The 13947-nt window shown below is 38.6% G+C and overlaps 1 protein-coding gene across 2 annotated transcripts in view; it reads left to right on the forward strand.

The window, feature by feature from the left end:
* Positions 1 to 13947, forward strand: part of Grx3 (Glutaredoxin 3) — a 104506-nt gene that overhangs the window by 27683 nt on the left and 62876 nt on the right. For both annotated transcript variants that reach the window (XM_067153774.2, XM_067153784.2), the window contains exon 5: positions 11917 to 12029. In XM_067153774.2, coding sequence (XP_067009875.2) covers positions 11917 to 12029 — 113 coding nt within the window. The remainder of the gene's footprint in view (positions 1 to 11916; positions 12030 to 13947) is intronic.

A 13947-nucleotide genomic window follows, 5' to 3' on the forward strand; every position in this document is an offset into this window, starting at 1 on the left:
TGCCCAAGGCTTAAAAAGAGCTTTGTCTCGTCCTTGTTCGACAAATTTGATATTTACTTATATTATCTTATACTATTGGGCAAAGGGCAGAAGTTGAGGACAGAAGCTGAATTTTGAAAAATCCTTTCTTAGTGCACCTCTAGAACAAAAGATGAACCTATATTCCAAATTCAGCTTTCTAGGTCTTTTGGATATATATAAATGAGGAAAAGGTGGGACAGACCATAACCTTGACAGTAGCTTTTGTCTTTTAGAAAGAGGTGCAGGATGCTACCATGCAAGTCTTGTTCATGTTTTTCAGTAAAGTTTAAAATATTCAAACAGCAAGTATTACTTGCTTCCTTTGAATGTGCCTGTCTGGACACAATATGTGTGATAAAAAATTTAAAATGGAATTTATGAAAGGTGAAATGGCTGTGAATGGACCTATAGTTGTAGTCACCATTATAAAAAAAGTTGGACTGTGTATTTGAATAGAGATCTAATCATCCTTCATTCCTATCCACTTTTGTAGTTATAGTTTCTACATGCAGACATCTTATGGCAGAAATTTTCAACCATAAACCAGAACGGGTAGAACAACTAAAAAGTAACTATGATCGGTGGAAAACGGTAAATAAAAATGTAAACAGACTCTGGGATGGGTTTAAAGAAATTGTTGAGGAATGCGAAAACAGGTTTGTACCTGTAAGGGTGGTAAGGAATGGTAAAGACCCACCTTATTATAATAGCAAAATAAAGAGACTAAGAAGGAGGTGCAGACTTGAAAGAAATAGAAATGGCTGAGGAAGTAAGGAGAAACTGAAGGAACTTACTAGAAAATTGAATCAAACAAAGAAGGCAGCTAAGGATAACATGATGGCAAGCATAATTGGCAGTCATACAAATTTTAGTGAAAAATAGAAGGGTATGTTTAGGTATTTTAAGGCAGAAACAGGTTCCAAGGAGGACATTCCAGGAATAATTAATGAACAAGGGGAGTGTGTATGTGAGGATCTTCAAAAGGCAGAAGTATTCAGTCAGCAGTATGTCAGTGTCCAGATAGAGGAGGAGACTAAGGCTAAAAAAATATTAAAATTTACATATGATAACAGTGACATGTACAGTAAGATACAAAAGTTGAAAACTAGAAAAGCGGCTGGAATTGATCAGATTTTTGGGGATATACTGAAGACAATGGGTTGGGATATAGTACCATATCTGAAGTACTTATTTGATTATTGTTTGGTCGGAGGAGCTATACCAGATGAATGGAGAGTTGCTATAGTAGCCCCTGTTTATAAAGGAAAGGGTGATAGACATAAAGCTGAAAATTACAGGCCAGCAAGTTTGACATGCATTGTATGTAAGCTTTGGGAAGGCATTCTTTCTGATTATATTAGACATGTTTGTGAAATTAATAACTGGTTCGATTGAAGGCAGTTCGGTTTTAGGAAAGGTTATTCCACTGAAGCTCAACTGTGTAGGATTCCAGCAAGATATAGCAGATATCTTGGATTCTGGAGGTCAAATGGACTGTATCGCGATTGACCTGTCTAAAGCATTTGATAGGGTGGATCATGGGAGACTACTGGCAAAAATGAGTGCAATTGGACTAGACAAAAGAGTGACTGAATGGGTTGCTATATTTCTAGAAAATAGATCTCAGAGAATTAGAGTAGGTGAAGCTTTATCTGACCCTGTGATAAATATGAGAGGAATTCCTCAAGGCAGTATTATCGGACCTTTATGTTTTCTTATATATATATAAATGATATGAGTAAAGGAGTGGAATAGTAGGTAAGGCTTTTTGTGGATGATGTTATTCTCTATAGAGTGATAAATAAGTTACAAGATTGTGAGCAACTGCAACGTGACCTCGAAAATGTTGTGAAATGGACAGCGGGCAATGGTATGTTGATAAACGGGGTTAAAAGTCAGGTTGTGAGTTTCACAAATAGGAAAAGTCCTCTTAGTTTTAATTACTGCGTTGATGGGGTGAAAGTTCCTTTTGGGGATCATTGTAAGTATCAAGGTGTTAATATAAGGAAAGATCTTCATTGGGGTAATCACATAAATGGGATTGTAATTAAAGGGTACAGCTCTCTGCATATGGTTATCAGGGTGTTTAGGGGTTGTAGTAAGGATGTAAAGGAGAGGGCATATAAGTCTCTGGTGTGACCCCAACTAGAGTATGGTTCCAGTGTATGGGACCCTCACCAGGATTACCTGATTCAAGAACTGGAAAAAATCCAAAGAAAAGCAGCTCGATTTGTTCTGGGTAATTTCCGACAAAAGAGTAGTGTTATAAAAATGTTGCAAAGTTTGGGTTGGGAAGAATTGAGAGAAAGAAGAAGAGCTGCTCGACTAAGTGGTATGTTCCGAGCTGTCAGCGGAGAGATGGCGTGGAATGACATTAGTAGACGAATAAGTTTGAGTGGCATGTATAAAAGTAGGGAAGATCACAATATGAAGATAAAGTTGGAATTCAAGAGGACAAACTGGGGCAAATATTCATTTATAGGAAGGGGAGTTAGGGATTGGAATAACTTACCAAGGGAGACGTTCAATAAATTTCCAATTTCTTTGAAATCATTTCGGAAAAGGCTAGGAAAGCAATAGATAGGGAATCTGCCACCTGGGCGACTGCCCTAAATGCAGATCAGTATTGATTGATTGATTGAACTAGTGTCATCACTCTTAAAGTGCGTCACCACTGTACAGCGCCAGTGTAGGCTACGGCAAGTAATTATACTATATTCCGTCTTTTATTTAACCATACACAATACTGTACTGTACTTTAAATTTACAAACTTTCTGATCAGAAGTCAACAGCATTTTCCACCACTCCTTATTTTCACTGGAAGCCTTTAAAAAAAAAAAAAAACCATTAAAAAATGGAAATTACAAAAAGTGGCAGGTTCAGAATTGTTCAAACAGAATTGAACGAGACATTCTGCTTCAAAATACGTTTATGTTCCTAAGAACTGGGTAGTATAAGAATAGTTACGTTTTAATAGTATTAGTCAAGAGTAACTAAGTTGGGTGTGGTGCTGTTTAATTTGCTGAATTTAGTGTTGCAACAGTTTGACCTACCGTACTGCCTAAAGAACAAACTCGACCTTGAGATTGTGAAGTAGCAAGATGAACAGCAAGTCACTTCATTACCTGTACATGCTGGTGTGATGTTTGACTGCCTACCGGTTGTCCCTGCCATTAGCAGTATACTCCTTGTCCATAAGCAGGTGGTTGTAGCTCTTTGTCCACACCACGCTGTCCCTTTCATTTATGTCCGTTTGTCATGAACTCCCTCAGCAAAATCTCCTACAAGCTCTCAGTGAACTTCAGGTAGGTCCACTAGGTAACTGTTCTTTATTTTACATCATTATTGGTCATTGTTAATCTGAAAAATACTTTTAAAGAAGCTTTTTATTTTAAATTCAAAATGCATGCAAGTGATTCCACTTAGGACGTGAATTAAAATACTCACCAACACCTGCTACTTTTGAAGACTTGCGACCAGAGTTAGTGGATGATATAGATGTTGATTCCCATAGGGAACATGAAATATTTGCCCCGAATGAGTAAATTTATAATATTATTATTATTATTATTTATAATTATATATATATATATATATATATATTGTACCAGGAACCATTGGCCTCCTGGAACATAAATTCTCAAGTCCGATATTTGTAACGGGACGGCCCAACGCGGTAATGTTGAGAGCTAATATAGACAGGGGGTGTCCACAGGGAGGAGTATTATCACCAACATTATCGTGTCTGGTAGTGGATGAACTACTTACCAGGTTAATTGTTTGAGGAATTTACACCCAAGGCTATGCAGATGACATTAGCCTGATGGCGGTGGGAAATTTCCCCAGTACGGTTTCAGAGCTCGTACAGAGCTCCCTACGTAGGGTGGAAAGATGGTGCCATGACACGGACTTGTCGGTTAATCCCGACAAGATGGAGCTCGTGGTATTTACCAGGAGGAGGAGGCTAGACGGACTGTCAGAGCCTTTCCTATTTGGGAAAAAATTAGTTAAGACAACCTCAGTTAAGTACCTAGGGGTAATCCTTGAGGCAAGACTGAGTTGGAAGAAACATATAGACCATAAGGTGGATAAGGCTCGCAAGATTATGTGGGCCTGTCGCAGGGCCGTCGGAAAGACTTGGGGCCTAGGACCTAAGGTGGTCCATTGGCTCTATATTTCTATTGTACGGCCCACATCTTTAGTCTGGTGGCCAGGTTCGGAGAGTAAAACTGTGACCACCAAGTTAAACAGTGTCCAAAGACTTGCGTGTCTAGGAATAACAGGGGCATTGGATACTACACCATTATGTGCAATGGAGGCCATCCTAGGTCTTCCCCACTTACATTTATATGTTAAGGAAATAGGAGGAATGAGTGCCTACCGCCTCTGGTCACTCGGAGGATGGTCCTCCAAGAATCTGAATAGAGGTCATGCCTCTATTCTTACAAGGCTTCATCAGACCTTCCCTACGACGATGATGATCGGGGACCTCATAAAGCCTAGTTTTAATTTGAATTATAAGTTTACAGTGGTGATACTCCACAAGGGAGGAGTGGGCCGCGGATGCTGGGGCCCGTCTTAGGTCTGGGGGCTGTACATAGTACACAGATGGCTCGCTGACAGAGACGGGCACAGGCGCTGGGGTCTGGGGGCCTAAGACAAGGCTCTCCCTACCTATGGGTAAATACGCTACTGTTTTCCAGGCCAAAGTATATGCAATACTGGCCTTTGCTGTATATATATGGAACATGCCTGGACATAGAAGATCCATCACTATTTGCAGCGATAGCCAGGCAGCATTAAAAGCACTATGTGCAGTTAAAACATCAAAAATGGTATGGGAATGCCAAAGGATGTTAGATCAGCTGTGTGAACTTAGCTCAGTTACCCAATTATGGGTCCCTGGACACACAGGTATCAGTCGAAATGAAGAAGCTGACAAACTAGCGAAACAAGGCTCAAAGGGTCCTTTCACAGGACCAGAGCCCTTCCTGGGAGTGTCACTCCGAAGCGTGAAACTGGTAATATCTCAGTGGACAAACCAGTCTCACTTAGACATTTGGAAGAGGTTAACTATAGCAAGGCAGGCACGTGAACTTATCAAAGGGCCTAGCCAAAGTTATAAAAAGGTCCTGATAAATTTGAATAGGGACCAGAATGCGAATGGTAGTTGGACTGTTGACAGGCCACAATACCTTACAGAGACACCTACACATCATGAAAATCAGTCATAATCCAATGTGTAGAAGATGCGGTAGGGAGGAGGAGACCTCCGCGCATGTGTTATGACAGTGCAAGGCTCTTGCAAGTACTAGACATCGATACCTTGGCTCACATTTCGTGAGCCTGGAAGACATCAGGAATGCCAACATCCGGACACTGGTATCCTTTATAGGAGCACTAGGGCTGGACTAGGCAAACCTGTCTAAGGGACACAAAGGGTCTTCACGGACCTACGTGTGGAGCTCTGCAAAGGCAGGGTTCACCCATTCCTTATCTATCTATCTATCTAATGGGACGGCCGGAGTTGAGGTTCTCAACGGCACGGCATGGCCAAGCATTCAGCATGCAGTACACATCACCTGTTCCACGTCACTGATGACGTAATAGCACGTGAACAAGGCGTGGTGATCTAGAAATTGCCAGAACATTTTCTAAAATTTAAACCCGTTGGAATTTCAATTTAAAAACTGCATCACGTTGTAGCCCATAGTTTAAATGAATCTTTTTTTCTGAAACAGCACATGTCAATAAATCTTAGTTTGGAGATATCCACCTAAAACGTGCACATATCAGAGACAAGTGCTGTTTCTCCAACAAACTATTATTACCAGGCAGAGCTACCGGATAAAGCAATGCAGTGACGTGTGTAGTTTCTGCAGAAAACGATAGATCTATACTTAAAGACTGTATTACTTGCCTTAACTCAACTGTGGCAAAATCTTGACATTTGTCGTTTTAAAAAAAAAAAAAAAAAAAAAAAAAAACAAATGTAAACCCCTGTAAATTTGGTGAAAATCGACCCATGGAATTGGAAGATATTCAGTGAGATAGAAATGTAATTTTCCACAAGGCACAGGTGATAGCCCGGCTAGTGGATATAAAAGGAGAGCCGCATTGACAAGGTCAGTAGTAGTTGAAGTTCAGCGCTCACAGCTGTAGCATATGCAGGCTGGTGAGGATGAATTTATACTCGGCACTCGAACTTAGTACGGTACGCGAAGGATCTTTGAAACAGACTTGTGTGAATTCAGTGAATGTTACAACACTTAGAAATTTTTCGAATGAATATAGACTCGTAAATTCAGTGAGTGCTATGACACAGAAACTTTTCAAAAACACAGTGACTTGTGATGGTTGTAGTTATCAACTTCGTGTTTCTAACCACAGTTTAAGACGTCAGTGACAAGAAGTTACTTAAAGCTTTTTAATACTAACAATCGCGTGTGAATTAAGAACACTTCTTAGAAAATTACAGACTACTTAGCCCTCTAAAATAGACTGGTCGCAATCGTACTTTAACGTGTACATTTAAAGACTGTGGAATGGTGATATATTTGTGGCGAGTGTGAGACATTGAGTTACATTCCTTCTTTCTTCCACATTCAAACTCTGAATTTTAGAGACTGGTGTAGTCATGAATTGACTTAATTGTCATGTGTTAATACTTCTAAATATTACGAGACTTACAATTCTTCTTCATGAGTAAACTCTATCTTTGCGTGCAGACACTTGTAAAATTACATGAAGTGAAATTTGATTTCTACAACAACATTTGTGAAATACAATTTTGTTAACAAACTCTGTTCCTAGTGACACTACTTATAAATTTGATTTCGTTCCGAAGTAAGGACACTCATAATTATTCCTAATGAACTATGCTTTCAGTAGACTGTAATTTCTGAGAGACATGATCCTGTGCTATAAATAGACTGTGATATCCGAGTGATATTGATTACGGACGATAGACGTAGGCGTATTACGGACAAATGTTTTCTAGTACAAGAATCTTGAAATATGCTACCACTGATGAAATACCCCACTCATGTGCACTTTACTAAATAATGTGCCATATTAAAATAGGACACTCCCAAAGTTAAAGATAGTCAGTTGGACTTTTTCGTGTTCTACAAGTATATTTTGAATACGATAAATCCTGACGAGTGCCTGTCGCAATTATCTACACCTGTCAATGAGGGACGCCGGATCGTGGTTTGACGTGGGACATCGGATCGTGGTTCGACGAGGGAATCAAACGTGGTACCATGCTGGATATCACGACATCTGACTACAGTGAACTCAACGTGTAGTTCGCTGAAATACATGTTCTCCAATCCAGTCCTGTGTTCCAGTGATACAGGTGATGTGAGTGCTTTAAAAACTTTGTAGTTCCACCAGAGTAACTTTTCATTTGTGGAACAGTAAAATCAGTGATTTTGGAGTGGGTAGCTCGACGAACACTATAAACTTGAACTAGAATCATTTGGGCCTAACGCAATTGTTTAAAGGTGAAGATTGAACTTTACAAGACAAACTTTATTTTCTACGTTCACAATTTTGCAAATCTCATTGTTAAATTTAGGTAAATTATAAGCATAGATTTGTGTCTCGAGTGCTATAAACTCAAAAACAGAATTAATGTTACAAGTGATAAAATATTTTATTTATTTCTGTTCACTAAATGAACTTATTTCAAGAGAGAGATTGTCAAAAGCGTTACCTTAAGATATAATGAGGAAAGCAATGGGAAACTACCTCACTCCTCATTTCCCTAGTATGCCTCTTCAGTGAAGCCTATGCCATCTATGGCAGATGATGGTGGAGCTGTTGAGGGTTCAACCAGTCTTACAGCTGAGGACTGAACAAGATATAATTTATTTTCATTTAAGAAAGTTCATCATTTTGACAAGCCTATGTGCATGATAAATATTTTACTTTCAATAACTTCAACTAAAGCTAGCCATTTTCAGTATAGAAATCATTACCAAGAGAAATGATAGGGAATCAACCTTTCGAGTTCAATGAAAAGAATAAATGTTATTAAAGAAAAATATAGCATCATTTCACATACCCCTCTCTGTACCGCTCCATAAGAACCTGAAATCCCTTTGACAGACCTCCTGCCTAATTGTTCCTAATATATAATTATAATTATATTCATAATTATTATTTATAATTCCCTATGGGAATCAACATCTATATCATCTGATGGCCAGGCAGGCATCAGTTTTTGGTAATGAGACTGAGTCTCTCATGGTGCATTGGCGCTGCGGGTGGCTCCGGGTAGCCTGCGCAGTGGCCTCCACGGTGTGCACTGGCCGTGCGTCTTGGTGGGTGTGCTGTGTACCAGCTGATGAGCCCAACTTGGCGCACGGGGGCGAGATGCTGGCAACCAGGAATGAGTTAGCTGGAAAATTTGTAATGTACAATAACGGACCATTTATATTGGTATTACAGACTTAGTAGATCACTGAACGTGTAAGTCTCTGGATTTCCTTTGCCCTGAAGAAGAATATACACTTCAAGTAATGAGATCTTGGCAGGATGAAAAAAATGCCTAATGCTGGGGATATTTTATTTTATCCTGATCTACAACCCGTAATGAAACAGAACAATACAATTATTATTTAACAAACACTCATAATGCTTTTACAACTTGCTATCAAGCACAAGGAATGTTACTGACACAGATCCATCTTTGGACATTGATAGAAACATGGTTGCACATACTTCATGCGTACATCTTGTGTACTAACTTATTACTGGAAGATGCTAATACGTATTTGACAATCTACATTAACACCTGCAGCACTCATTGGTGGCTGACCCATTATTCACCATGGATGAGGGAGATAATGATGGCACTATTTCCTTTTACTCGTTATGCTCTTGACTGAAGCTAAAAGCTTTTCTGTGTGATAGAAATATGTTTGTAGGTAATATTCTAATAGCATTAGCATGATATTGGAGATCTAATGGAAGGTTTTAATAAAGACTGAAATTATCATTTAAAAGTTTTCATTTGATGTGGAACATAGCAGACATTTTGTGAACATTCTTTTGGGGTATTTTGTTAACATCTATAGAATAATATTTTCTTTGATTGTCATTCATGTACTATGTGTAGTTGGTAATCTAAAGCTAAGCAACCTTGTAGTTTTACTTGACTGTTAATATCATGACCATAACCAAAGGACTTCCAGTTTCATGTGGAAACTGAACCACATGGATATGACTATTCATGTCAAACATCCTCCATACATTGGTGGTCGAAGATCAGGAAATATCTGTATGTACACACACACACACACACACACACACACACACACACACACACACACACACACACACACAGTTATGAAATGTGGCATGTGACAATGCAGTTGTAGAGAGAAGGCAAGTATGGCTCAAGTGGAACAGTAAGAAGAGCAATGCTAACTACACAAACTTCTTGACAACTGGGAAACCAACCGCCGGAATAATCGGAAATGCTAAGAGGCAATACAATAAGGACATTATTGATTAGGCAGAAAAAGACTTTGAAAGGAGCAATGCGAGACCTTTACCAAACCTTCAGGGCCCGAATAAGCCCGTACTTATCCCTTACACTTCACCTCCAGGGACCAGATGGGAAGATGAATATGAGCAATGTGGATTGCACATCTTCACCCTAGCAGAATATTTCAACAACCTCGTCAATTCAGAGGAAGCCAGAGAGAAACTACTCTTTAAAATAAAGGACGTTCCTAACCTGAATTCCCTCCCACCAACGAAGGAGGAGATCCGGAAAGTCATTTCCGAGCTTAAGTTCAACAAAGCAGTGGGTGAAGATCGCAGAATTGTGGAAATATGCAGATGAAGATTTCATTCATTGTATTCATGAGATTATATCTGACATCTGGATAACGGAGACCTCGGCCATCACCCACCCTCTGCACAAGAAAGGAGACAAGTCTCATCTAAACAACAACTACAGAGGAATCTTACTCCTTTGGGTGACCTACATTATTTTTTCCAAGGTACTCTCAAGATTATAAGCTCTATTGGATTCCTGTATTGGAGAGTATCGAGCTGGATTCAGGTAATCATGATTATGTGCAGAACAGATCCTGAACCACAAAACTATTCTCACTTACAAGAATATGTACTCCTCATCCTTTGTAGCAATTTTCGTTGACTTCCAGAAAGCCTATAATTCCATAGATAATCTCTCTTTTAGACTGTTGCTGAATTGAGACTAGATAGCAAGACCCTGAATCTTGTAAAAGCTACTTTGGCAAACACCAAGTCAAAGGTAAAATTCAGAGGGGAACTATCAAAAAGCTTTGATATCAGAACAGGTTTTTAGTCAAGGGGATGGTTTATCGCCTATTCTCTTCAACTGCTTGCTAGAGAAAGTCATTTGTGAATGGACGAAAACTCTCGGACAACTTGGGTCTGAGAATCGGTTTCAAGAAAGACAAAAACTCTCGGGCAACTCGGGGTCTGAGAATCGGTTTCAAGAAAGACAAGTTAAACATCAATTGCCTGGCTTTCACAGATTACCTTGTACTCCTAGCATCAAGTATGGAGGAAGCTACACACCAACTCTCCTCCCTCAGTCAAATAGCTCAAGTAGGTTTGAGGAGGATTGCCATTTACAAAATAGGAGTTATCACCAACATTAGAGATGCACCCAACTCAATCCCAACATGGGGATACAGTAATAAAGAAGACCAACTCCTACAAATACCTCGGAGAATGGATAACCTCGAATTTTAGTGAGGATCTAGCCATGAAAACCAGGTGTACCAAACTGGAGAGAGCTTTCCATCTCTGTAAGAATGTTTACAAGTCCAAATCCCTTTCCCTTTGCCTCAAACTTTGACACTATGAAACCGTAGTAAGAGCTTCGGTGCTGTACGTATGCTTGAGAAAAATCATGGTCCCCATTAAAGAGGGAGGTGAATACAAAATCAGGCATAACAACAAGCTTTACCAACATGTAGAGAGCATAACATTAGCCTTGAGAAAGAGGAGACTTATCTTCTACAGTCACATAGACAGAATGGACAACAAAAGATTGGTCTCAAGAATCTTCAGCACCATTTCTAGAGGGAAGGGGACAAATGCTAAATGGACGAAACTGTTTCAAAAAGACCTAGAATTTTTAAAAAATAATCCCAAGGATATATTCAACAGGGATAAATTTAGAATGCTGATCAGGACATCTGACACTCTCCAGTCACTGAAGGTAATACATTGTGTCCTGGAGTGGGAGTAAAGTGGACTCAGGAAAGGAAGGCACCCACAGTGCAAAGATGGAGGAATTCTGGGCTAAGAAAAAAGCTCACCAGAGTTAGAAACCATGTGGTCAAAGGGGCTTCAACAAAACAAGAAGAAATAATATGGAGAATTTTTATTTTTTATTATCAGCCCTGCAGATGATACCAAGAATGATAAAAGCATGGAAAGGAACACATAGTAGGATAAACACAATGACAGGTAATTTGTTTGTTACTTGTAAATGATACCAGATAAGAAATTATAACGTGGTCATGTGTACTAAAAATGTTGTATGATCAGTCTAGGGATTTAATACTTCAGTGGTTGGATTGTTGACATGGCTTTTGCCAACCATCCAAAATGCAGCTTTTTGCTTGTTTTTCTTCTTTCATATCTTTTTTCTGCAGACACATTGGAATAAGAAAATATTTCTAGTCAGAAGACACGTATGAAAGTCCTTCCACTTACATTGGTTGTACATAGGTTTCATGTCTTTTAATCCATGGGCCAATGATTAAAATGTCACTAGCTTCTAATTAATGCATCATCACTTAACCTTATGTATATTGTTAGTCTGATTTGAGTATTGTCACTGTTGTGCAGTAATGTATGGAATCTCATCTGTGCAGTTGTACATAAATGGAGAGCTTATCGGTGGTCTTGATATAGTGAAAGAGATGCACGAGAATGGTGAATTGCAAGCAGTGCTTCCAAAGAAACAGACACCAACGCTAGAGGAGAGGTAAGCATTAACTGTAGGATTGTATGCTTGGTATTTACTCATTAGTCTTCCACCAATAGGAATCCTCCCCATAAGCTTTTAGAAATCAAAGCCTGGGTATCGAACCCTTATTTGCAAATTAAAATTGGTTTTGAGATCAGAATTGTGTGTGCTGTAACAAACGGTATATTATTTATCACTTCTTAAGGTAGAGAGCTAACAACTGTTCTACTTGTATGCCACTTTGCCGGGCAATGACAAATGGCCCTCTGTTCATTGCCTTATTTGCCAGTATACTGCACATGTAGTTTGTGGTAGTAGTTTAGCAGCTAACATATATGTGTGAAGTTGTATGCTGTTATGAATAATTATACAAACGAGTTTTTGTGCACATTTCAAACTTAATATTTTCATTCTATATGCAAGCTTGTTCTGGACTTATTGGCCATGGTCGAGAGAGAGAGTGGGGGAGGGACCTTTGAGAATGCAGTATAGTGTTCAAGTAAAATGTTGGAAGAACACATCCCTTCTGGACCATGACCTACAAGCCTGGAAAACTTGTATCTAGAATTAGATGTTGGCTGTGAACGACTAAGCAGTTATATTAAGAGAATGTTCAATCAATTATTAAAGTGTAATTAATTTGTTACAGGCAGCAGTAGAGAAAGTGTTTCAAAGTATATTAGAAAGCATTGCTATGGTTGGAAGAAATCAGGAACAGCAGCAATAACATGTCGTACGAAATATTGCAAATATTGCATGCGATTACAAAGAATGCTTGAGTGCATTAATAATAATAATAATAATAATAATAATAATAATAATAATTGTATGGCCTCAACTACCTTATGCAGATTTTTTTTATTTGATGCTATAGAGCAGGGGTTTCCAATTAGTAAGGGCTCGAGGGCCACATTGGAAACCTTAGGTATGATCGCAGGCTGCACTTTAATATTAGGCCAATTTTCATAAAATTCTACAAATAGAACAGAGGTACCAGTATGAAATAATGTTCATAGTTCAATTGAAATGAAGGTTTGATAATTTTAATTGCATAAAACACTTTTGTACATCAGCATTAAGGAGTGAAATTAAAAATTAACACTATTATACCCAGGGCAATTGAATTCTGAAGAACAGTATCCAACAATGACAGTACATTTGAATTAATATTTGATGAATTGCAAACTGAAAAAAAAAACCTTAAGAATAACTGAAATGAATAATGTAGTCAAAACAAAACTTAAATAAGCACAATTTAGTGATTGATCAGCTGCATCTACCTCCAGCTCTGTTGCTAATCTCAAAAGATGCAGCACGGAAGAATCTAAAAGTCGACTTCTGTATTGATTTTTAATTAATTTCATAGATGAAAAAACACTTACACATATGTCCGTGCTCCCAAATATTGAAATAATTTTTAGTCCACGTTGTCTTAACTTTGGGTATTTTTCGCTGGGTAGCAGTTTAAAAAACGGGATCCTTTTCTTGTATTGTCTGTAGGAACGTATCGGCTTATATATCGCACAGCTCAAGTTGTAGTTTTGGTTCTTGTTCCTCGATTGCAGCATCAAGAGTATTCACATAAAGTTGTATGCTGCTTTTCAGAATTTAGTTTCCTTGAATCCTGTGTTGGATTCTTCAATGATCTCTTGAATCTGTGAACTGAAATCTGAAAAATGTATGGTTTCTTAGTCCTTCTCCGCCGCTAATTGTAGACAGCAGGGGAAATGAGTCAATTCATTGTTTTCTAAAGAACGTTTAAAAATTTTCAATTTGTTTCGAAATCCATTAACAGTTCCCACCATACCTGACACCTCATGGTTTCTTCCTTGAAGATTCAGTTTGAAGGCATTAAGGTAATTTGTCATGTCTGTAAGGAAAGGAAACTGCTTTAAAAACTCTGGGCATTGGATTTTTTCTTCTAGTTCTGAGGTAT

The sequence above is a fragment of the Anabrus simplex genome, chromosome 1 (assembly GCF_040414725.1).
Source record: "Anabrus simplex isolate iqAnaSimp1 chromosome 1, ASM4041472v1, whole genome shotgun sequence".
NCBI lineage: Eukaryota > Metazoa > Arthropoda > Insecta > Orthoptera > Tettigoniidae > Anabrus > Anabrus simplex.